Below are 24555 nucleotides of genomic sequence, written 5' to 3' on the forward strand. Positions count from 1 at the left end.
CCGCAAACTGCTAACACGCTTTTTTCTACATAGGTATACATGTTTGACACTGGCCGCTCAGAGGTCAAACCATGTGTGGATTCCAAAGAAGGTGTCACTGTAGCCCAGCGTTAACTTCCTGTCTCATATTCTATGTTTCATGTAGTACAGCCATCATTGCTTCTAGGGGAGTTCTCTGCTCTTTCAGCCTCTTCCAGGCCTCTTCTACCCTCTAACCTTCTAGGCTTTCCTTAAAAGTAGCCTATTTAAGAAGCCAATGTATTATCTCTCAGTGCATGTGTAACGGAGTTGGATTTGTATCCTTACTCCCCAGCTTGAAATGTCTACACATGCACTATGAAATTGCTAGATTTTCGGTAGCGTAGTTGGCAAAAACATTTTCAAGAGGTCGGTCACGTGAGTTTGCGAAGCAGAGTATTCGGGATCACGTCCATTAGCGGACGTGGAAGGAAGCTAAAACTGTTACGCAAGCAGTGACACCTGTTACTCGTGCTTTACTTTCAATAAGCAACAAGCTGGTCGTTGTCGGTCGTCCTGACCAATTGTGCTATTTTTTTATTTTTTTTGCGCTGATCATTTCCTATGACCGAAAAGAGATTCTGGACATCAGAACAGCTATCACTAACCTCCATTTGGACAAGGACTTCTACTTCAATGAGTCAGAGGCAAAAGACATATTGATTATCGCGGACCAGACCCAAATCCCTGACACTCGAAGGAGGAGACGGCGCTATAGAGGCCGACATGCGGGATACCTGATGAGAGCAAGTCGGAGAGTTGATAAATTGCCTTTACCATCTGTTCTATTGGCAAACGTGCAATCACTGGAGAATAAACTGGATGAGCTCCGTTCGAGACTATCCTATCAACGTGATCTGAAGAACTTTAATATTCTATGTTTCTCAGAGTAGTGGCTGAACAAGGGTATTATAAATATAAATCTAGGTGGTTTTCTATACATCGGTAGGACAGTATGGCTGCGTACTTGATTGATGAATGAAGGTCACTAATTATTAAGGAACTCCCCACACCTGCTGGTCTAGGGCTTAATTGAGAAAACAAAATCCTGCAGACACTAGGCACAGAGGAAGAGCTAGAGGGGTGTCCGGGGTGGCACTGGACACCCCTGCCTTCTGATTGGCCAAAATTTCATTTGCTACTGGCAGTTTGATGCTGATTGACATCTCATTTCACCTCTTGTTGAAAGAAGCATTTATTTTGACGTTTTCAAATCGAGGACGAGAGAATATTAAAGTTGGTTGCGAGATACAGAAGAAGAAGAGAGAATAGTTCCACAGATCCATGAGCTCTTTTCGTGATAGCATCATATTTGAAGTAAGTTTTAAGGTTTAGCATCGGGTTTAGGTCTCCTGAACAACTTTTACGAAAGTTGAGTCGCTGTGTAAGTTAAAGTTACACCTTTGGCTCCATTAACAGACAGTTAATCAGATAAGAGAGATCAGCGCTAACTAAGCTTGCCGTTTCACATCCGTTACACTCACCCCCCTTTTGACCTCCTCCTTTTCCGCAGCAACCAGTGATCCGGGTCAACAGCATCAATGTAACAGTATAACTTTAGACCATCCCCTCGCCCATACCCGGGCGCGAACCAGGGACCCTCTGCACACATCAACAACAGTCACCCACAAAGCATCGTTACCCATCAATCCACAAAAGCCGCAGCCCTTGCAGAGCAAGGGGAACTATTACTTCAAGGTCTCAGAGCAAGTGACGTCACCGATTGAACCGCTATTTAGTGCGCACCACCGCTAACTAAGCTAGCCGTTTCACATCCGTTACATATACATCAATGATGTCGCTCTTGCGGGTGGTGATTCTCTTCTCCTCCTCTCCTCTATCCACCTCTACGCAGATGACACCATTTTGTATACTTCTGGCCCTTCTTTGGACACTGTGTTAACAACCCTCCAGATGAGCATCAATGCCATACAACTCTCCTTCTGTGGCCTCCAACTGCTCTTAAATGCAAGTAAAACTAAATGCATGCTATTCAACCGATTGCTGCCCGCACCTGCCTGCCGTCCAGTCACTACTCTGGACGGTTAGACTTAGAATATGTGGACAACTACAAATACCTAGGTGTTTGGTTAGACTGTAAACTCTCCATCCAGACTCATATTAAGCTTCGAATTTTCACAACAAAGCATCCTTCACTCATGCTACCGAACATACCCTCATAAAACTGACTATCCTACCGATCCTTGACTTCGGTGATGTCATTTACAAAATAGCCTCCAACACTCTACTCAGCAAATTGGATGTATTCTATCACAGTGCCATCCGTTTTGTCACCAAAGCCCCATATACTACCCACCACTGAGACCGGTATGCTCTTGGCTGGCCCTGGTTTCATATTTGTCACAAAACCCACTGGCTCCAGGTCTTACCATAGCATTACCCACCCATAGCACGTGCTCCAGCAGGTATATTTCACTGGTCACCCCCAAAGCCAATTCCTTCTTTGGCCGCCTTTCCTTCCAGTTCTCTGCGGCCAATGACGGGAATGAATTGCAAAAATCACTGAAGCTGGAGACTCATATCTCCCTCACTATCTTTAAGCATCAGCTATCAGAGCAGCTTACAGATCATTACACCTGTACATAGCCCATCTGTGCAATGTGTAGGTCCACTGAGTGGACATTTTGAACCTTGTTTGAAGTCAGCAGGTCACATGACCAAGGAGCTATTGAAATTTTAAATTTAGAAAAATTCATGTAAAATCTTGTGAGATGAAAATGGACAAATTAGTGTGTGCAATATAGATGGGTAGTCCGTGGATATTCTGAACCTTGTTTGAAGTCAGTAGGTCACATGACCAATGAGCTATTGAAATTAAAAAATGTAAATAAATAATTTAAAATAGTGTGAGATGTAAATCGACAAAAAAAGTGTGTTGAATGTGTGTCTATGCCATCGGGTTAGCTACAACCAGTGTTGAAGGTTTTAGGAGTAATGGTTAAAGAGCAATTGAAATGATAAAATTTGATTTGTCACTATGCTGACCATCCCTAACTGCTGTTGGTGAACTACAGGCGAATTTCCAACCTGAAACTGTCTTTACCTCGGGGATTTTTAGGTACAGTTATGATAATGGTGATTTGAGATTGGACTAAAATGTGGGTAATTGGATGCTTCGATGCAACCATAGACTGTTTTAGTTTTGCATAGGGTCAATTAAACATGAAAAGGAAGGGAGAGATCAGACTTCATTTTAAAGAAGCACAAACAGGCAGATCAGGTGCAGACCCCAGCCCTTGCATCACCACTGCACCCCAGAGCAGCTCCCTACCTGAGGCTAGTCAGATTCCGTGTGATCAGACTTCACAAGGACCACCACCACCAGGTCAGTTCAGATTTTAAATTTAGCTTCAGCTTGTAATAGATGATTTTGTCAGATTAAGCCTCACTTTAAAATGTTGATTGTTGATTCATGTGTGTTCTTGTTTTGATGGCTGTGGCATTTTTATTGTGATTATACACTAATGGTTCTTGTGTTATTTTAATGTAATAGATGTATCAAGGGATGACACAGAGACCTCTGAGCAAGTCCGTGGGCCAGAGCTGCTGGGGATGACACAGAGACCTCTGTGGGCCAGAGCTGCTGGGAGATGTCATGGAGCCCCTCCCAACTGCATCAAGGGATGACACAGAGACCTCTGAGCAAGACCGTGGGCCAGAGCTGCTGGGAGATGTCATGGAGCCCCTCCCAACTGCATCAAGGGATGACACAGAGACCTCTGAGCAAGACCGTGGGCCAGAGCCCCTCCCAACTGCATCAAGGGATGACACAGAGACCTCTGAGCAAGACCGTGGGCCAGAGCTGCTGGGAGATGTCATGGAGCCCCTCCCAACTGCATCAAGGGATGACACAGAGATGAGCAAGACAGAGCTGCTGGGAGATGTCATGGAGCCCCTCCCAACTGCATCAAGGGATGACACAGAGACCTCTGAGCAAGATCGTGGGCCAGAGCTGTCAGGAGATGTCATCGAGCCCATCCCAACAGCATCAAGCACCAGATATGCTGTTCCAAAAGGACCCAATGGTAGGCCAGGCCTATACTTTAAACTACACCCAATGGTAGGCCAGGCCTATACTTTAAACTACACATTTAGTTGGCAGCTGTTAGTATCTAATCTTGTGGATCCCTTAATTATACATTTCCATAGAGATATGACACATTATTTAACGTGTATTTCAGACATTTCAAGATCCAGAGAAGATGGTCCTGTACAGCCGTGTTTGAAAACATTTCCCAGAACTCAGCATGGTACTAGGAAAAGGGCTTTCAACAGCAGTACTTACATGAACTGAAAACATAGGGCAGAGAGGGTCATCGAGAGTCTGGTGACTCTCACAACAAGTATCATTTTTTGACAATCTTCGAAGAAATAGCAAAGCATGACCTTCTCATTGTGAAAGGGAAGAATGCATGTGGCAATGCTAAGTCCACAAGCCACCAAATCCAGAACAAAGTTCTTGAGGGTTTAGCTGAGATGGTACAAAGTGAAATAAGAGAAGTAAAAGAAAGTGAAGTTTTTAGTGTAATTGCAGATGAAACTAAAGATTTAAAGAAAAAATAACAAATGTCTTTAGAACTATTACAACGGGGCCATCCACGAAAGCTTTTTACACTTTCAGTCAGCTGAAAGCTTAGATGCAGCAGGTCTCACAAAAATGATCATTGATTTCCTTGAAAAAATATGGTCTGGACCACAGAAATAATCTTGTGCATTCCTCATGAGCGGAAAACATTCTGGTGTGTCTGCACGGATTAAAAACAGTGCAAGATTTGTATTTGATGTGCACTGTAATCCACATTGTTTGAATTTGGTCCTTGTCGATGCTGTAAAATCCGTGCCTGAATCAGTTACCTTTTCTTTAGTTTAAAAAAATGTATTTTACCCCTGTTTTCTCCCCAATTTCGTGGTATCCAATTGTTTAGTAGCTACTATCTTGTCTCATTGCTACAACTCCCTTACGGGCTCGGGAGAGATGAATACACAACCCAACCAAGCCGCACTGCTTCTTAACACAGCAGGCATCCAACCCGGATGCCAGCCGCACCAATGTGTCGGAGGAAACACCATGCACCTGGCATCCTTGGTTAGCGCGCACTGCGTCTGGCCCGCCACAGGAGTCGCTGGTGCGCGATGAGACAAGGATATCCCTACCGGCCAACCCCTCCATAACCCGGATGACGCTAGGCCAATTGTGCGTCGCCCCACGGAACTCCCGGTCGCGGCCGGTTACAACAGAGCCTGGGCGCAAACCCAGAGTCTCTGGTGGCACAGATGGCGCTGCAGTACAGCGCCCTTAACCACTGCGCCACCCGGGAGGCCCTGCAGTTAACTTTTTTGCTCTCCTGCAGAAGCTTTATAACTTTGTATCTGGCTCGTACGTTCATCTCAAATGGCTTGCAGTTCAGAAAGAGCTGTATCCACAGCAGCAGCCCAGGGAACTACAGAGACTTACAGATGTAAGTCACTTGGTGAGGCCTTTGCATGTTAATTCACTCTCACATGCAGATACATGGCATGCCGTAACCTGAGGGACAGGCTTCCAGCAGTTCTGAGAGTGCTACAGGATATTACAGGCAAGGGGATTTCTTTCTCAGAAAGATTTACATTTCATAGGGCTTTTGCGAAGTGCTTGGTGATGCCAAATGTCTTTCTGACATGCTCCAATCAAGCTCTCTTGACCTCACAAGGGCTGTGTATCTAGTAGGTGCCCTTACAGACACATTACAGGACTAGAGCAGTGAGGGTTACTATGGAGAACTATGGAAAGTGGAAGGGACAGACCATCTACTCTCCTTGACTTTGTTGTATTTCTAGAACCTTATAAAGAGGTCTTCCATGAGCTATTTCGACTTTGTAAGATTTCTGTTGTTACACCAGTCAGCAGTGCCTCTTGTAAGAGAAGCTTCTCAGCTTTAAAACAGATTAAAACCCACTTTAGGACAACAATGGTTGATGACAGAATTAAGTCACCTCGGAATTCTCAGTGTTGAGTCAAGGAGGTCTCGCTCCCTTCAACATGGATGAGTTTGTGAAACGTTTTGCCATTTCTCACCAGAACAACAGAATTATGCTGTTTCAAATCTACCTAGGATAATTTGGCACGTAGGCGGTCCTTCTGGTCATGATTAAAACCTGCACTGTGTACTAACTAGTACACTGACATTCTAAAATTACAAATACAAAGGGTATTATGTCACACAGATTTAATTTGGTTTTGATTAGGCCAATACAAAACTTTTCTTTGCTATTAGTTAACATTATATATACAGTGGGGAGAACAAGTATTTGATACACTGCCGATTTTGCAGGTTTTCCTACTTAGAAAGCATGTGGAGATCTGTAATTTTTATCATAGATACACTTCAACTGTGAGAGACGGAATCTGAAAAAAATCCAGAAAATCACATTGTATGATGTTTAAGTAATTAATTAGCATTTTATTGCATGACACAAGTATTTGATCACCTACCAACCAGTAAGTATTCCGGCTCTCACAGCCCTCCTGTTCTCCACTCGTTACCTATATAAAAGACACCTGTCCACACACTTAATCAAACAGACTCCAACCTCTCCACAATGGCCAAGACCAGAGAGCTGTGTAAGGACATCAGGCAGCTTGGTGAGAAGGCAACAACTGTTGGCGCAATTATTAGAAAATGGAAGAAGTTCAAGATGACGGTCAATCACCCTCGGTCTGGGGCTCCATGCAAGATCTCAACTCGTGGGGCATATGATCATGAGGAAGGTGAGGGATCAGCCCAGAACTACACGGCAGGACCTGGTCAATGACCTGAACAGAGCTGGGACCACAGTCTCAAAGAAAACCATTAGTAACACACTACGCCGTCATGGATTAAAATCCTGCAGCGCATGCAAGGTCCCCCAGCTCAAGCCAGCGCATGTCCAGGCCCGTCTGAAGTTTGCAAATGACCATCTGGATGATCCAGAGGAGGATTGGGAGAAGGTCGTGTGGTCTGATGAGACAAAAATAGAGCCTTTTGGTCTAAACTCCACTCGCCGTGTTTGGAGGAAGAAAAAGGATGAGTACAACCCCAAGAACACCATCCCAACCATGAAGCATGGAGGTGGAAACATCATTCTTTGGGGATGCTTTTCTGCAAAGGGGACAGGGCGGCTGCACTGAGGGGAGGATGGATGGGGCCATGTATCACGAGATCTTGGCCAACAACCTCCTTCCCTCAGTAAAAGCATTGAAGATGGGTCGTGGCTGGGTCTTCCAGCATGACAACGACCCGAAACACACAGCCAGGGCAACTAAGGAGTGGCTCCTTAAGAAGCATCTCAAGGTCCTGGAGTGGCCTAGCCAGTCTCCAGACCTGAACCCAATAGAAAATCTTTGGAGGGAGCTGAAAGTCTGTATTGCCCAGCGACAGCCCAGAAACCTGAAGGATCTGGAGAAGGTCTGTGTGGAGGAGTGGGCCAAAATCCCCGCTGCAGTGTGTGCAAACCTGGTCAAGAACTACAGGAAACATATGATCTCTGTAATTGCAAACAAAGGTTTCTGTACCAAATATTAAGTTCTGCTTTTCTGTGAGAATGGTTTTCATTTCTATAGCTCAGTGTTCAACACCATTGTGCACTTCAAGCTCATGACTAAGCTAAGGACACTGGGATGAAACACCTCCCCAGGTGGTGGGGGTAGGCAACAGCACATCCCCCATGCTGACCCTCAACACGAGGGCCCCTCAGGCGTGCGTGCTTAGTCCCCTCCTGTACTCCCTGTTCACCCACGACTGTGTGTCCGCTCACAACAACATCATTAAGTTTGCAGATGCCTGATCACCGACGACAATGAGACCGCCTACAGAGATGAGGTCAGAGGCAACCTCTCACTCAACATCAGCATGACACAGGAGCTGAACATGGACTTCAGAAAATGGAGGGCTGAACATGCCTCCATCCACATTGACGGGGCTGCTGTGGAACAGGTTGAGAGCTGGAAGTACCTCGGTGTCCACATCATTAAGGAACTATCATGGTCCACACATATCAACACAGTCGTGAAAAGGGCTCAACAACGCCTCTGTCTCCTCAGGAGGCTGAAAAGATTTGGCATGGGCCCTCAGATGCTCAGTTATTCAGCTGCACCATTGAGAGCATCTTGACTGGCTGCATCACTGCTTGGTACTGCAACTGTTTGGCATCCGACCACAAGGCGCTACAGAGGGTAGTGCGTATGGCCCCAGACCTCTATACCAGTTAGTGCCAGAGGAAGGCCCTAAAAGTTGTCAAACCACTCAAGTCATAGACTGTTCTCTCTGCTACTGCCGATGCAGTTGCAGTAGCAAGTCTGGAACCAACAGGACCCTGAACAGCTTCTATCCCCAAGCTATAAGACTGCTAAATAGTTAACCAATATCTAACCAAAATATTTGCATTGACCTTTTTGTACTAATCTCTTTTGACTCATCACATAAGCTGCTGTTACTGTCTTCTATCTATCCCTTTGCCTAGTCACTTTATCCCTACCTATATGTACATACATATCTACCTCGTACCCCTGCACATCGTCTCGGTACTGGTGCCCTGTGTATATAGCCAAGTTATCGTTACTCATTGTGTATTTATTCCTTGTGTTATTCGTTTAAAAAAAATGTTCTATTTGATTTGTAAGCAATATTTTCACAATTGCATGCACTGACAGATCATTAGGATTTAGGATTTCATTAGGATCCCCATTAGTTGCTGTCAAAGCAACAGCTACTCTTTCACAAAACATGACATAATGCAGAACAATAATAGACAAGAACAGCTGAAGGGCAGTGCTACAATTAGCCATGGCTCTATACAATAATGTGTGTTACCTTAAATTAGTTTTGGACCTGGGGACTATGAAGTTAGCAACTGTCACTCTACTAACATATTTCACTCTTCGCACATAGCAGCACTTGAACACTTCGTCACATACAAAAATACATAAATACTTTGTTGTGCACACACACGTACACGCACACATACATAGTACACCATCGGAGGCTAGTGGGAGGAGCTATAGGAGGACGGCTCATTGTAATGGCTGGAATGGAATGGTACCAAACACATCAAACAACGTGCTTGCCTCCATTCCATTCCAGCCATAACAATGAGCCGTCCTCCTATAGCTCCTCCCACCTGCCGCCTCGGCGGTAAACACGTACACACTCCGATCACACGGGCACTCTGTTAAACACAAGGTGCTCTGAGGAGCACTTGTCTTGTGTATGGAGACCCTTCCCCCTTTTCACTCCCTCCCGGTTCCCTCGCTGCTCCCTGGCGCTTCCACAGCAGGGCCTTAGGGAGTCCTATTAGTTCACGGGGACCACTGTCCCGTCCCCGCTGTTCTTCATGCTGCTGCTAGCTTTACATAACTGTTCATCCTGTCTGCCAGCCCAGGCAGCTGGAGCCAGAGAGAGGATAAAGTGGCAGGCTGGCCCAGAGTGCTTCCCTCTGTCTCCTCTTTTCCTTCTCTATCGTCTCCTCAGTGAATCCTCACCAAGCAGAACCTGTCTGGTCTGGCTTCTGGTCTGGCCTCAAACCAGCACAGAGACAAGCAGAACCTGTCTGGTCTGGCCTCACACCAGCACAGAGACAAGCAGAACCTGTCTGGTCTGGCTTCAAACCAGCACAGAGACAAGCAGAACCTGTCTGGTCTGGCCTCACACTAGCAGAGACAAGCAGAACCTGTCTGGTCTGGCTTCTGGTCTGGCTTCAAACCAGCACAGAGACAAGCAGGGCCCAGGCACCCTGGTGGAGAGACCAGCACGTGTCATGGAGGCCTCAGTGGGCAGAGCAGGTGTGTAGACGTAATGCACAATAACATGGGAATAGTAAAAACATAAAACCTATGCATGGACAGTGTTCAGCAAGTAGGTGTATTTTGTACATGGTCAAAACTGAAAAGGAAAAACGACAAATATCAAGACCAAGACAAATTAAATGACTGATTGAATGTGTTTTATTGATTGGTTGATGAAAATTTGAAAAGGGAACCTCAAATAAGCTGCAGAAGTGAGTGGTGCCCAACATGCAGTCATGGTAATGCTGTTGACCATGGTGCATTAATCATGGAGGGATTTATGAGGTTGACAGGGGCACACGGGAGGGGCATGGGGACATGGACAGAGACTAATTTGGTCAGTCATGTTAGGGGAAGATAGGCACGGCACAGCTGTGAAACTGGACGCTTGGCTTAGAGCAGGGGTGTCAAACTCATTTTGCCCCGGAGGCCCCATTGGGTCTTCAACAAGGTCTGGAGGGCTGAACTGAAAATATGGTATATTTCCTCGCCGTCAAAATTAGCAACAAATTGTCCTCTATCAATCGTTTTTGTAATTTCCAATGCTCCCTGATTGTCTAGTTTAATTTCTGTGATTATTAGTGAACTGGACACAGTCAAGAAACTAGTTTAGATTTGGTTTTAGTCATTTGATTTTTTTTTTTTACTCAAACCATCCGTTTGACACACCTGACTTAGAGTACCCCTCCCCCCTATTCTCACTGCACATACATACATGTACACATGCACACACAGACTTAAACCTGTCTAGTTGCTTCTCTGCTGTTCCTTTCAACAACAAAGGGTTTAGAGCAGGGGTTGCCAAACCTTTCCCCCAGGGTCCCCTTTTGCCATTTATTATTTATAGCCTATATTAAATGCACCACCATAATAATAATAATAAGGGATAAGGAAAATAAAGTCTAGACCAGATTTCCAGACATACACAATATACACAAAAGTATGTGGACACCCTTTCAAATGAGTGGATTTGTCCATTTCAGCCACACCTGTTGCTGACAGGTGTGTGAAATCTAGGACACAGCCATGCAATCTCTATAGACAAACATTGGCAGTAGAATGGCCTTACTAAAAAGCTCAGTGACTTTCAACATGACACCGTCATAGGATGCCACCTTTCCGACATGTCAGTTCGTCAAATTTCTGCCCTGCTAGAGCTGCCCTGGTCAACTGTCAGTGCTGTTTTTGTGAACTGGAAACATCTAGGAGCTACAGCCGTGAAGTGGTAGGCCACACAAGCTCACAGAACGGGACCGTCGAGTGCTGAAGTGCTTAACGCATAACAATTGTCTGTCACACTCACTACCGAGTTTCAAACTGCCTCTGGAAGCAATTTCAGCACAAGAACTGTTCGTCGGGAACTTCTTGAAATGGGTTTCCATGGCCGAGCATCCGCACACAAGCCTAAGGTCACCATGCGCAATGCCAAGCATCAGCTGGAGGGGTGTAAAGTTTGCCGCCATTGGACTCTGGAGCAGTGGAAACGCGTACTCTGGAATGATGAATCACGCTTCACCATCTGGCAGTCTGAAGGACGGATCAGGGTTTGGCGGATGTCTGGAGAACACTACCTGCCCGAATGCATAGTACTGTAAAGTTTGGTGGAGGAGGAATAATGGTGTGGGGCTGTTTTTCATGGTCTATGCTAGGCCCCTTAGCTCCAGTGAAGGGAAATCTGTGCTTTCAACTTTATGGCAACAGTTTGGGGTCATTTATTGTTTCAGCATGCACAAAGCGAGGTCCATACAGTAATGGTTTGTCGAGATCGTTGTGGAAGAACTTGACTGGCCTGAACAGAGCTCTGACCTCAACCCTATCTAACACCTTTGGGATGAATTGGAACGCCTACTACGAGCCAGGCCTAATCATCCAACATCAGTGCCCAACCTTATTAATGCTCTTGCGGCTGAATGGAAGCAAGTCCCAGCAGCAATGTTCCAACATCTAGTGGAAAGCCTTCCCAGAAGAGTGGAGGCTGTTTATAGCAGCTCCACATTAATGCCCATGACATTGTATGAGATTTACTTCCCAAGCAAAGTCAAATTTCTTTGACTCCTCGCCTCTGGAAATTCATAGTTCAGCTTCATAATGACAAACCAAAGATATTCCCATGTGTATCAGAGTCGCATCTTCCTTGTACCACAGAGAATAGCAAGCTTGAAACATATTGCTGAGACACATTCCACTTCCCTCATTAAGAAATATGAACCTGGTTATTGAGTCATCACACATTTGGTTATTTATTACATTGCTATGACCGGGACCCCTCAGTAGCGTTGCAATAGAAAACCCCTGAGCGCATCAATAAGTACTGAGCTTAGCTTCTGTTGCCTTCTACTTTGCATAATGGGAGGGATTAGTAGTGTTTGCTTCACACCCATCAACAATTTTGTTGTCACATGGGCTCTCTTTGATTTAATATCTGTCAGTAATTGCACTACTGATATGTAATAGATCTCAGACACAAGGCACCTGCAACATCTCAAACTACTGCTGAACATCTCAAAATAATGTTATACACTGCTCAAAAAAATAAAGGGAACACTTAAACAACACAATGTAACTCCAAGTCAATCACACTTCTGTGAAATCAAACTGTCCACTTAGGAAGCAACACTGATTGACAATAAATTTCACATGCTGTTGTGCAAATGGAATAGACAACAGGTGGAAATTATAGGCAATTAGCAAGACACCCCCAATAAAGGAGTGGTTCTGCAGGTGGTGACCACAGACCACTTCTCAGTTCCTATGCTTCCTGGCTGATGTTTTGGTCACTTTTGAATGCTGGCGGTGCTTTTACTCTAGTGGTAGCATGGGACGGAGTCTACAACCCACACAAGTGGCTCAGGTAGTGCAGCTCATCCAGGATGGCACATCAATGCGAGCTGTGGCAAGAAGGTTTGCTGTGTCTGTCAGCGTAGTGTCCAGAGCACGGAGGCGCTACCAGGAGACAGGCCAGTACATCAGGAGACGAGGAGGAGGCCGTAGGAGGGCAACAATCCAGCAGCAGGACCGCTACCTCCGCCTTTGTGCAAGGAGGAGCAGGAGGAGCACTGCCAGAGCCCTGCAAAATGACCTCCAGCAGGAGACAAATGTGCATGTGTCTGCTCAAACGGTCAGAAACAGACTCCATGAGGGTGGTATGAGGGCCTGACGTCCACAGGTGGGGGTTGTGCTTACAGCCCATTTGCCAGAGAACACCAAGATTGGCAAATTCGCCACTGGTGCCCTGTGCTCTTCACAGATGAAAGCAGGTTCACACTGAGCACATGTGACAGACGTGACAGAGTCTGGAGACGCCGTGGAGAACGTTCTGCTGCCTGCAACATCCTCCAGCATATTTGGCGGTGGGTCAGTCATGGTGTGGGGTGGCATTTCTTTGGGGGGCCGCACAGCCCTCCATGTGCTCGCCAGAGGTAGCCTGACTGCCATAGGGTACCGAGATGAGATCCTCAGACCCCTTGTGAGACCATATGCTGGTGCGGTTGGCCCTGGGTTCCTCCTAATGCAAGACAATGCTCGACCTCATGTGGCTGGAGTGTGTCAGCAGTTCCTGCAAGAGGAAGGCATTGATGGACTGGCCCGCCCATTCCCCAGACCTGAATCCAATTGAGCACATCTGGGACATCATGTCTCGCTCCATCCACCAACGCCACATTGCACCACAGACTGTTCAGGAGTTGGCGGATGCTTTAGTCCAGGTCTGGGAGGAGATTCCTCAGGAGACCATCTGCCACCTCATCAGGCGCATGCCCAGGCGTTGTAGGGAGGTCATACAGGCACGTGGAGGACACACACACTACTGAGCCTCATTTTGACTTGTTTTAAGGACATTACATCAAAGTTGGATCAGCCTGTAGTGTGGTTTTCCACTTTAATTTTGAGTGTGACTCCAAATCCAGACCTCCATGTGTTGATGAATTTCATTTCCATTGATAATTTTTGTGTGATTTTGTTGTTAACACATTCAACTATGTAAAGAAAAAAGTATTTAATAAGACTATTTCATTCATTCAGATCTAGGATGTGTTATTTTAGTGTTCCCTTTATTTTATTTTTTGCTTTTTGTATTATGCAAGGTTAATTTTCCATACAAGACTGACTTTTGACCGAATTTTGTAAAGATCAACTTAATAATACTTTTGATAATACATACTGTGTAAGAGGTCTTGACCATCAACCTCTATCACTCTTACCGTCTCTAAATCTGCTTCAGCAAACTTTGGTTGTAGACAGTAGATGCTTTCAATTAAATCTTATGCTGCACTTCCAACCAAAGAAAGACACCTTCTTCTTCTTCTGTGTGTGCATGTTTGTTATGACTATCACCCCATGGGGACACAGTATCTTTCTTTGGCAGGGCCCTGGCATGCTGCTAGAAATAGAAACGAAGGCATATATTATCTAGCACAGTTGGGAGATGTGTCCTGACAGAATGGTTGGCACAAAAGCAAAGGGTGGCCAGCATGGATTTGTGAGTAAGGGACTTTCATCCTTTTGTGTGCCCAATTTTGTGTCCTTTTGTGTGTTGTCTGTTCATACTGCTATGCTTTATCTTGGCCAGGTCGCAGTTGTAAATGAGAACTTGTTCTCAACTAGCCTACCTGGTTAAATAAAGGTGAAAAAAAATATATATATACAGCAACAACTCTGCTAGTGTGTGTTGGACTTTTTAGCATCGTCATTTATTTATTTATTTAACTAGGCAAGTCAGTTAAGAACACATTTTTATTTACAATGAACAGTGGTTCAACTGCCTTGTTCAGGGGCAGAACAACAGATTTTTACCTTGGCAGCTCGGGGATTCGATCTAGCCGCCCCTAGTCATCTAGTGATTCATGCCAAAGCTCAGTATTACAGTTGTAGGTCTCACTATTCTCATCTGATAATAGAGACGAAAGAAGATGCCCCCCTCCCGAGCCCGTCTGTACAAAACCAATGATAACCGTTAAAGCCAAAAAGTGGTAACATTCGCCAACGAGGTTGTGTCAAGGTATAAAGACAGTGGAATGTTCTGTTTCGTCATCCCTGATTAAACTTGATGGGAATAAGGAGGATACTGAGAAGAGGGACAAAGGAAAAGAGGGAGACTAGTAAAAATATCAGCAAATATAAGATATAATTTCTGATACAATCATCTTCACCAACATTTGGACCTTAACAATTCTTGATATTAAGAAAAGCACTAGTTTGTTAAATTCACCCAAAATAGGTCTGTTTACATCAGACTAACATTGTGCCACTTGTTCATTCCGTCGAGTCATTGAGCTGGGAGACACAGTGGCACTGTGCGGAAGACTTGTTTTAAACAATCTCCTCGTTAAAATTGTTAAACCTTGTGTGAAATCACATTAAGCCTTGATTGACTATGAGCTTCAACAAAAACCTCTGCGAAGACCAATTGCTCTGAATCCAAGTGGAGTGTGTCAAACAGTTCCAGTTTGTGGTTGATATTGTCAGGTATTGTTTATGAAATGCTCTATGAAGTGGCTTTCTCCTTTCTCCTCGTCCTGTTCTCCATCTCTCTCAAGGGACCACAACCATATTCCTATGCAAAATCATATTAACTTGACTGATTCAAATTAGGACCAAGGGGGTGGGAATACACACCAAACACACTACAGATGAATGAGAGGGAGCTCCAATGACTGTAGGGGAGAACTCCCATGAAAACACACAACTAGTAATATAATATATGCCATTTAGCAGACGCTTTTAGACAAAGTCAGCAAAAAAAGAAACGTCCTCTCACTGTCAACTGCGTTTACTTTCAGCAAACTTAACATGTGTAAATATTTCTTTGAACATAAGATTCAACAACTGAAACAAAACTGAACAAGTTCCACAGATATGTGACAAACAGAAATCAAAAGTAACAGTCAGTATCTGGTGTGGCCACCAGCTGCACTCCTCCTCATGGACTGCACCAGATTTGCCAGTTCTTGCTGTGAGATGTTACCCCACTCTTCCACCAAGGCACCTGCAAGTTCCCGGACATTTCTGGGGGGAATGGCCCTAGCCCTCTGATCCAATAGGTCCCAGACGTGCTCAATGGGATTGAGATCCGGGCTCTTCACTGGTCATGGAAGAACACTGACATTCCTGTCTTGCAGGAAATCACACACAGAACAAGCAGTATTGCTTGTGGTGTCACGGCTTCCGCCGAAGTCGGTTCCTCTCCTTGTTCGGGCGGCGTTCGGAGGTCGAGGTCACCGGTGTTCTAGCCATCGCTGATCCATCTTTCATTTTCCATTTGTTTTGTCTTGTTTTTCCACACACCTGGTTTACATTCCCTCATTACTTGTTGTGTATATTATCCTCTGTTCCCCCCCATGTCTGTGTGTGAAATTGTTTGTTGTAAAGTGTTTGTGCACTCTGACTGTTTCACGCCGGGTTATTTTGTACCCATATTTTGTTGTTCTGGGTGCCGTTGGTTTTTTCTTATTAAACTGCTCCGGTTATTACCCATTTCTGCTCTCCTGCGCCTGACTTCCCTGCAGCCAGTAACGCACCTCTTACAGATGGTCTTGTCATGCTGGCGGGTCATGTAAGGATGAGCCTGCAGGAAGGGTACCACATGAGGGAGGAGGATGTTTTCCCTGTAACGCACAGCGTTGAGATTGCCTGCAATGACAACAAGCTCAGTCCAATGATGCTGTTACACACCGCCGTCGCTGGACCAGACAGAACTGGCAAAAAATACTCCACTGACGAGTCGCGGTTTTGTCTCACCTTTGATTTTTACAAATGATCTTTTAAAGACAGGGATCTGAAAAAGGGACCTTTCTTTTTTTGCTGAGTTTAGTAGTTATTTGTTCCCCAGGATCCCTCAATCTCTCAGTGTGAACACTTACATAATTGTCCACGGAGAAAGTGTTTATTTACAACTGTCGCTTTACTTCAACTGTGTCTTTCAACCGCCTCCACCTCAACTAGCTAATAAGAGGAGGAGGGGGACATTGCCATTCAGGGGGTAGGCACAGCTGTTATACCGTCTCGGGTGTTGTGATGTAAGTTCTTGCCTTTTAGAAACTCAACTGGACATCGGGGGTTGTGGCTGTCCAATCGATTGAGAGAATTCAGAGACAAACCAGCCAATGGGTGCAAAGCTCTGGGTATATAAGCTAAGGTTGAACACCTGTCAAAGTTGGGCAACCCCTATATTGGCTTTGGTGGATCCCAGGAACATTACCTCCTTCTTTTCTTCTGTGCAGGTAAACCTACTAGGCAGTGAGCTTCTGGAAAATGGCTTTAAGTAGAAATCAGGAGAACTCCTGAAAAACAGCACAAAAAGAAAAGAGGAATTTTAAACAAACACTAGGCAATTGTAACCTCTCCGTCGCTGCACCATTTGGAATCCTGAAATCGGTTATTCTTGTTTTTTGCATTGGACCCCTCTTCCTTTTCCTGCAGTGTTTCCTAAAATGGAAGATATATTACTACTTATGCGTTTTTACTCATCATCCTCTTGAGTGCAAACTGTAACTTTGTTAAAAGGTTTGGTCGTAAAAGAGAGCACTGGTTTGAAAACAGCAATGATCACTAACGGCTGTTGTAGAGGAGGGATAGTCCCAGAACAGTGGCTGGTTGATTTGTTACCAGTGGTGATCTATAGATGACACCGAGTCATTTTAGATATTTTGCAGAAAAAAAACATGCAATGTGAAGTATTGAATTTCTATAATGTCTGCAATTGTTCCTCAGCATGTTTGTAGTTCTGATGTTTTTTATTCTGCGATCCTATTCATTCTGATATGAAGGTCAGTTGTGCTAATGACCGGAGAATGAATCAAGTCAGTCTCTGGAACTCTCTGGTACCGCCTACTGGGGGGTAGCCAGACTAGGCTCCAGTGATGGTGTTTCCCTTGAAGGAATGGGAAGGTGGCTTGCATGCCAGTGTCAGAGTATAGCCACAGCAAGAGGGTGTAGGATGGATGGCCTGGTCTAAAAATACCTTCTGCTGCTAAGTGCATAAAGCACGTAGATCACACCCCTGTCCCTCTGTGGAATTATGAGACGGTGGCTGGAGGGGACACTGATAGATAAGACACTAGGAGACTCATTACTACAAAACCCAAAAGATGGTACATTTAGTGGTATGTGTTGCTTTGTTAGGCCATTGCTAGGACAATTCCTTGTGATTTTCTTTCTGAAAACCCATCATGCTCTCTTTTACAAATTGTGGCACAATTCTGTTGCTCGGGACCAAGATATTTTTCTTTCACCATTCTTGAATATTTAGTTGGGAGGGCTTTCGTTACTGTGTGCCAGATCATCCTACATATATTCACACTTCTTCCCCCCCTCCTTTTAGCAGGACAAAAGAGAGCTGCAATCATGACGAAGAACTGCCATAATGACTATAAGATGAAATTCTCTGATGTAGAGGAGTTCCCAGACCTCTCCCTGCACAACAACCACATGGCCAAGGTGCTGACCAAGGACATGTACAAAAAGCTGAGGAGCAAGTCTACCCCCTCCGGTTTCACCCTGGACGACTGCACCCAGACCGGTGTGGACAACCCTGGTAAGACTCGGAAGCACACACACAGGAAGACCCGTCAGGGCCCTGTGAGGTCACAGGATATGCATGTCCGGATCAGCTCTGATTGGTGGCTGATAAGGGCACCTCAAAGCAAAATATTCTTAGTGATATTAACTTATACACTATTGACATGAAAAATGAGACTGTTGCTCGTGCACTTTGTTGGTAGTGCACTTTGTTGTTAGTCTGTTACATGTAGTTTTCCTGTGGCAATAGTTCTCACTTATTCTCTTTCTGTCTGCAGGACACCCCTTCATCATGACCGTCGGCTGCGTTGCTGGTGATGAAGAGTGCTACGATGTCTTTAAGGATATGTTCGACCCCATCATCTCCGACCGTCACGGAGGCTACAAGCCCACCGACAAGCACAAGACCGACCTGAACTTCGAGAACCTGAAGGTGAGTGAAGAAAGTGGCCATGACAATCACATTTCTACATTGGCGTTGATCCTTTTGCAAGCTTGATTTTTTTTAATAACTAATATATAAGGCTGCAGTGGACTGTGGTGACTAGACAGCATTTGAATGAGTTATATGTCTAGAGTGAAATAACATTAATTTCCCCATTTGCAGGGAGGTGATGATCTTGACCCCGCCTACGTCCTGTCCAGCCGTGTGCGTACCGGACGCAGCATCAAGGGATACACCCTGCCCCCCCACAACAGCCGTGGCGAGCGCAGAATGGTTGAGAAACTGTCCATTGAGGGTAAGTTTCTGAGCACTCAGTAAAATCAGCACTATAAATCAGGGTCAGCTGTGCTGCCTTGGAGCACAACCATGTCAATCTCATGTGTATGTCTTTCTCCCCTCAGCCCTGGCCACACTGGATGGTGAGTTCAAGGGAAAGTACTACCCCCTGAACGCCATGACCGATGCCGAGCAGGATCAGCTGATCGCCGACCACTTCTTGTTTGACAAGCCCGTCTCCCCCTTGCTGCTCTCCGCTGGTATGGCCCGTGACTGGCCAGACGCAAGAGGAATCTGGTAAGTTCCCAGGACACAGGCCCATACCAATACCCGAACCAAAACAATAACATTTGTGAAACCAGATAATGTATGTACAGTATGTCCCACGGTGTATCATAGTGGTGTGTCATGTAATACGTACTTCCTCCTTTCTGAAGGCACAACGATGCCAAGAGCTTCTTGGTCTGGGTGAACGAGGAGGATCACCTGCGTGTCATCTCCATGGAGAAGGGAGGCAACATGAAGGAGGTCTTCAGACGCTTCTGCGTTGGTCTGCAGAAGGTAGGCTAGCCACAGAGCCTACAGGACTGACACTGTCAATACCTAGATTGTTATTTATCGCTCGTTCACAACGATGGCAGCTGGCTTTTCTTATAGTCAGTAGTCGAACACACATCACTTTCGGTTGGCTATTCTCACCTGAAAACGCACTCACCGGAACGTTCTCGTCTCCTGTCTTTCTCCACCTTGTGCAGATTGAGGCGGTCTTCAAGAAGCACAACCATGGCTTCATGTGGAACGAGCATCTCGGCTACGTGCTGACCTGCCCCTCCAACCTGGGAACTGGCCTGCGCGGTGGCGTGCACGTCAAGCTGCCCAAGCTGAGCACACACGCCAAGTTTGAGGAGATCCTGACCAGGCTGCGTCTGCAGAAGCGCGGCACAGGTACGAGCTACTCTCAAACTCACTTTACAGTCTTCATGCAATAGTCCATAGAATGTAATTACATTGCCATTACATATGGATCTCTGAGGTGACTAGCCAAGCCATATTTAACCTGACATGTACATCATTGAGTACCAGTGTAGAGGATTATGAAGATTCACCTTTGACCTCTTTGCCTGCAGGTGGTGTGGACACGGCCTCCGTGGGCGGAATCTTCGACATCTCCAACGCTGATCGTCTGGGTTCCTCAGAGGTGGAGCAGGTGCAGATGGTGGTGGATGGCGTCAAGCTCATGGTGGAGATGGAGAAGAAGCTGGAGAAGGGAGAGGCCATCGATGGCATGATCCCCGCCCAGAAGTAAAGTGGTACTTGTGCTTCAGTGTTTTTTGTATAATAAAAATGACTAGCCTTGTCGTTACACGGGCAGGAGACTGCCTCCCTGGACTTTTCCTAAAAAGACTCCACTCTGATCCAACTTTTATTTCCATCCTTCATTCTTTCTCTTCATCATTTCTTTTTCTCCTTCCTACGGTCACTTTCCATCTCTCCCGCTCTTTCCTGGGATCAAAAGTACCATTGCATAGTCTAGTGTCATGGGCCATTACTTTGTGTATGCACCTAATCTAGAAATCATTGTTTTGGTTGTAAAATGTATTGATCAAATAAAACAAGGCCCAGTTAATCAACCCCACTGTCTGATGTATGGTCTCGAAACACACGGTGCATCCACATACACACTCACACACACTCAGTGGGCGCACACCCACACCACATGCACACGCTACAGCAGCCTCGTAAATGCCCTAAAACCATGGTACAATAAACAAACATATAACATGACCGATCTGTCATCTATTGACACCACATCAACCCCACTGAGAACAAAAATAAACTTGATCCAAAATGTCAGAATTTGAAAGGAGAAATTTATTTTTGCTTCATACAATTGTCCTCAGGAGACATGCAGGACTGCAGGTCAGTCATTTCCATAGTCGCACCCCGTTTTTCCGATAACAGCGACGGCTTCAAACGCACAACGACTTCCTACTCTTGAAGCATGGTCCTAAGCTTTTAGCAATACAGATGGGAATTGTTGGGCAAGAGGTCCTATTTTGGGCAAAGTTGCAAAAGAATTGCCCTAAATCACAGCTTTCACATTTTAAGACATTTGTGGCCACCTGTTGCAACTGAAAACTCCCATGATTCCTTGCAACGGGCAAACTGAAGTCATAGTAGTGTCCTGGATTACTATGTAATACTGCCATACACGTGTGCAATATACATTTTGCCAAAAGGAATAAGGTGGAAAATGGTGGAGTTTGAAAATGACTGAAGATTGTGTTGGGCAGGCAGTCCAGTGTGGGCAGGCTGGCGAAGATGGTCAGGGGTGTCACAGGTTACGGAATATAACTGGGATGTTACATACTGTAGAGAAGTCATCATACTGGAACAGTGACAAACACATTCTGTAATGAGAACATCCACTCTTGATGAATCTTTGAGCCATTTAAAGACCAGACAGACTTTCTGCAAACAAGAAAGGTTGAGGAACATTCAGCGACACCCACAGTCTGAGCTGAGAAAATAGAAACATGGTTCTGAGATCTAAACTAGAGGAGCCCACTGCAGCTCACTGCACCAACTGGGAATGACGTTCTGGCATGTCTGCTGCTGTGACCCACTGCCAGGCGACAAGGACCATTACTGTTTATTGGTGCAAACCAACGCCAGTGACAAACAGTCACTCACCCAGGCCTTGATTATCTACCCGACTTGGATCTATTGTGAGGAGCTTGGGAGCGTTCTTCATTTATAGAAGAGTGTCAGGGTTGATTTCAACAACGTCACCCAGGGTCACATTCTAAACTACCAACCTCACTCTCATACGTCACTCAGGAATACAGAAGGCTGATTGGTTACCAGAAGGGAAGCGGATACATAACGCCTGTTTTGCTGATCAATTGAAATACTGAATGCAATTCAACAAGCGTCGCTGAAGTTGTTATAGTCTGTGTGATCAATGATACTATTTTCTTTTTGAGCAGAAAATTAGAGTTGATCCAATTCTCTTTTTTTTATGCGATCTTGGGTCATCTTATACAAAAAAGTGATCCATTGAGATTCCTTGAAATGTGACAAATGATGTTCCCCAACATTATACTAAACACTGCTTATATCAAATCATGTTTGGAATCTTGGCCTGGTGGATGTGCTGTACCATTTAAGAGGAAATACAATTGAAGAGGTGATATTGCTAAACCAAAAGTGCTCCCAGAAGAACATGTAGAATGCCTGTGTACATTACCTGCTGAAACGCAGAAGATCAAAGGGTTAGTGGCTCAGAAGAGCAGTCATCGCCTACTCCGTTTTGGACATTGAAGTCAGACAGCTTTTCTCATTGGTAACCAACATACCGGTATATACAAAACACAAAATGAAACTTGACGAGAGTAGCAGAGGGGGCCTTACAGAATTGAGCAGATGCAATGGATGGGCAGAAGAATTTGGCATTTTGTTTTACAGCATTGTTTTTGTTGTTGTTCGTCTCTGCATTTCTGCATGTCTCCCTATATAGCAGGCGTGTCAAACATACGGCCCACGGGCAGGATTCGGTGCGCGAGGGGGTCAAATCTGGCCCGCGGGTTTGAGTAAACAAAACAAAACAATGGTATACTTTAAAATAACTACAACCAAATTGAAACTGTGTAGAAATTATAAGATAATGGACCTACATTCATACAGTTTATTGACTGTGTCCAGCTTGTTAATAATCTCCCAAATAAAGCTAAACAGTCTAAAGCTAGAGCATAATCATTAAAAAAAAACTATGGGTAGAGGACTATTTTTGGAAAATTGACTGCGAAGAAATATAACACATTTTCAATGCAGCCCTCCGGACCTTGTTGAAGACCGAATGCGGCCTCCAGGGCAAAATGAGTTTGACACCCCTGCTATATAGCCTGGAGGTCTGTCTAGGAAAGGGCTGGTCCCTTGTTTCTTAAATATGCATTCAGTCTGCGTCAATCACTCATTGAAGCGAAAAACAAGAAAAACAAAATTAAAAAACCTTTTAAATAGCAGCTGTTAAAAAGGAACGACAACAAATATAATCATAACGACATTGACGAAAAATATCTTCATCTGCAAATATGGAGTTAAAAACTAACTGCTTGACTCCGTAGATTCACATAATATTGAGGTGCCTTAGCAGGGTTTGTAGGTCATAGGTCTGTGAGTGGCGGGCCCGTACCATCCGTGCCTGTGTGTCTGCGTGTCAGTGTGGCACCAGAAGCGGGTCTTTGGCGGGGGTGAGGCGAGGTTGGCAGTGGGGGTAGCGGGTTCTGCCCGTCTACTTCTCCCGCCCCCTCGGTCAGTCTGTCCAGTGTAGAAGCCCTCTGCCCCACCCCCTGTCGCCCTCAGAGCTCCAGCTCCTTGGACACTTTTGTTGCGATGTCCCGGAAGGCGAGCGGCGCCCCCCACAGCCGTTTGAAGCGCACGCCGCTGGCCTCGGCGGGGCCTGCGGACAGCTGGCACACATCAGCCTCGAAGGCCACGCGTGAGCCAGCCGCCCCGTGGGTGCAGGAGAGCAGGAAGGGCCCAGCCAGGTGGACCTGGCAGCCGCAGCCCTGGGCCGCCTCGCGCAGCGCCAGCACCACCTCCGCCGGGTCCCGCGGGCTCCGCACCCTCACATCCCAGCCGCATCGGGGGGTCCGGGGCTCTGTCGTTTTTTGATGCCCAGGTAGATGGCGACTGCAGGGGCAAAGTGGGTGGGGAGTGGGGGAGTGAGTGGGTGTGAGAGATTGAATGACAGAAGAGGGTGCAGGTGGAGTGTGGGTGAGACGATGCATTAATGTGGGTAAGTGGAAGGGAAGAAGGGGACAGGGGAGAAATAGATTAGTATCATATAGGGTTTGGTTTAACAGCCACTACTCTTAATTTATCAACAGCAATAGAAATTCATTAAAATAGATAACAAGGCCAATAGTAGAAAAAGTTTTTAACAGTCTTCGCTGAAGAGTGGATGTAGCATCCACAACACACACAATCTGCATCGCCATATTAAAATGCTGCCATAATTTAGACAATTCTAGAAAAATACATCTGTGGTGCACAATTCAGAGGATACCAGAGCGCAATAAAATTGAATATTAGGCAGCAACACAAGTTAGGCAAGTCAACAACACAATTTTACCTTTTTGAGGACACGTGTTCTTCAAGGCAACAGCATTCTAAGTGATGCTGCACCATCATACCTCATTCATTAGACCAGGCTACAGTCCTGCCCCACGCAATGATGTATGCTTGGTGCATTCAGAAAGTTTTCAGATCCCTTGACTTTTTCCACATTTTGCTACGTTACAGCCTTATTCTAAAATTGGTTAAACAGTCCCCCATCAATCTACACACAATACCCCATGACAAAGCAAAAACATATATATTTTTAAATGTTTGCAAATGCATTAAAATGAAAAACGGAAATATCACATTTACATAAGTACTCAGACCCTTTGGCAGCGATTACATTATGATGCTACAA

At 45.4% G+C, this 24555-nt stretch overlaps 2 protein-coding genes across 5 annotated transcripts in view; one reads left to right on the plus strand and one right to left on the minus strand.

The window, feature by feature from the left end:
- Window positions 1–16982: 16982 nt before the first annotated feature.
- LOC135546264 (creatine kinase M-type-like) lies at window positions 16983–20704 on the plus strand. Of its 2 annotated transcripts, none has more exons than XM_064974550.1 (8): window positions 16983–17055; window positions 18156–18368; window positions 18631–18785; window positions 18960–19092; window positions 19199–19370; window positions 19511–19634; window positions 19829–20018; window positions 20201–20704. In XM_064974550.1, the coding sequence occupies exons 2-8, from the start codon at window positions 18179–18181 to the stop codon at window positions 20377–20379; spliced, it is 1143 nt and encodes a 380-aa protein (XP_064830622.1). In that variant the 5' UTR covers window positions 16983–17055; window positions 18156–18178; the 3' UTR covers window positions 20380–20704. The 2 variants fall into 2 exon arrangements, with proteins under 2 accessions (XP_064830622.1, XP_064830623.1); XM_064974551.1 differs by having other exon boundaries at window positions 17003–17055; window positions 18159–18368.
- A 220-nt stretch (window positions 20705–20924) lies between these two features.
- LOC135546263 (MAP/microtubule affinity-regulating kinase 4-like) overlaps window positions 20925–24555 on the minus strand; it is a 72039-nt gene continuing 68408 nt past the window's right edge. For 2 of the 3 annotated variants that reach the window (XM_064974547.1, XM_064974549.1), the window contains one exon: window positions 20925–23768. In XM_064974547.1, coding sequence (XP_064830619.1) covers window positions 23435–23768 — 334 coding nt within the window. In that variant the 3' untranslated portion in view covers window positions 20925–23434. The remainder of the gene's footprint in view (window positions 23769–24555) is intronic. The other variant, XM_064974548.1, reaches the window with a different exon arrangement.

The sequence above is a fragment of the Oncorhynchus masou genome, chromosome 9 (genome assembly GCF_036934945.1).
Source record: "Oncorhynchus masou masou isolate Uvic2021 chromosome 9, UVic_Omas_1.1, whole genome shotgun sequence".
Classification (NCBI taxonomy): domain Eukaryota; kingdom Metazoa; phylum Chordata; class Actinopteri; order Salmoniformes; family Salmonidae; genus Oncorhynchus; species Oncorhynchus masou.

Bases quoted from the DNA above. Each gene is read 5' to 3' on its own strand.
- LOC135546264 (XM_064974550.1), top strand. From the start codon at position 18,179: ATGACGAAGAACTGCCATAATGACTATAAGATGAAATTCTCTGATGTA. The intron at 18,786-18,959 runs GTGAGTGAAGAA...CCCCATTTGCAG, and splicing joins TGAACTTCGAGAACCTGAAG to GGAGGTGATGATCTTGACCC. The intron at 19,093-19,198 runs GTAAGTTTCTGA...TTCTCCCCTCAG, and splicing joins TGAGAAACTGTCCATTGAGG to CCCTGGCCACACTGGATGGT.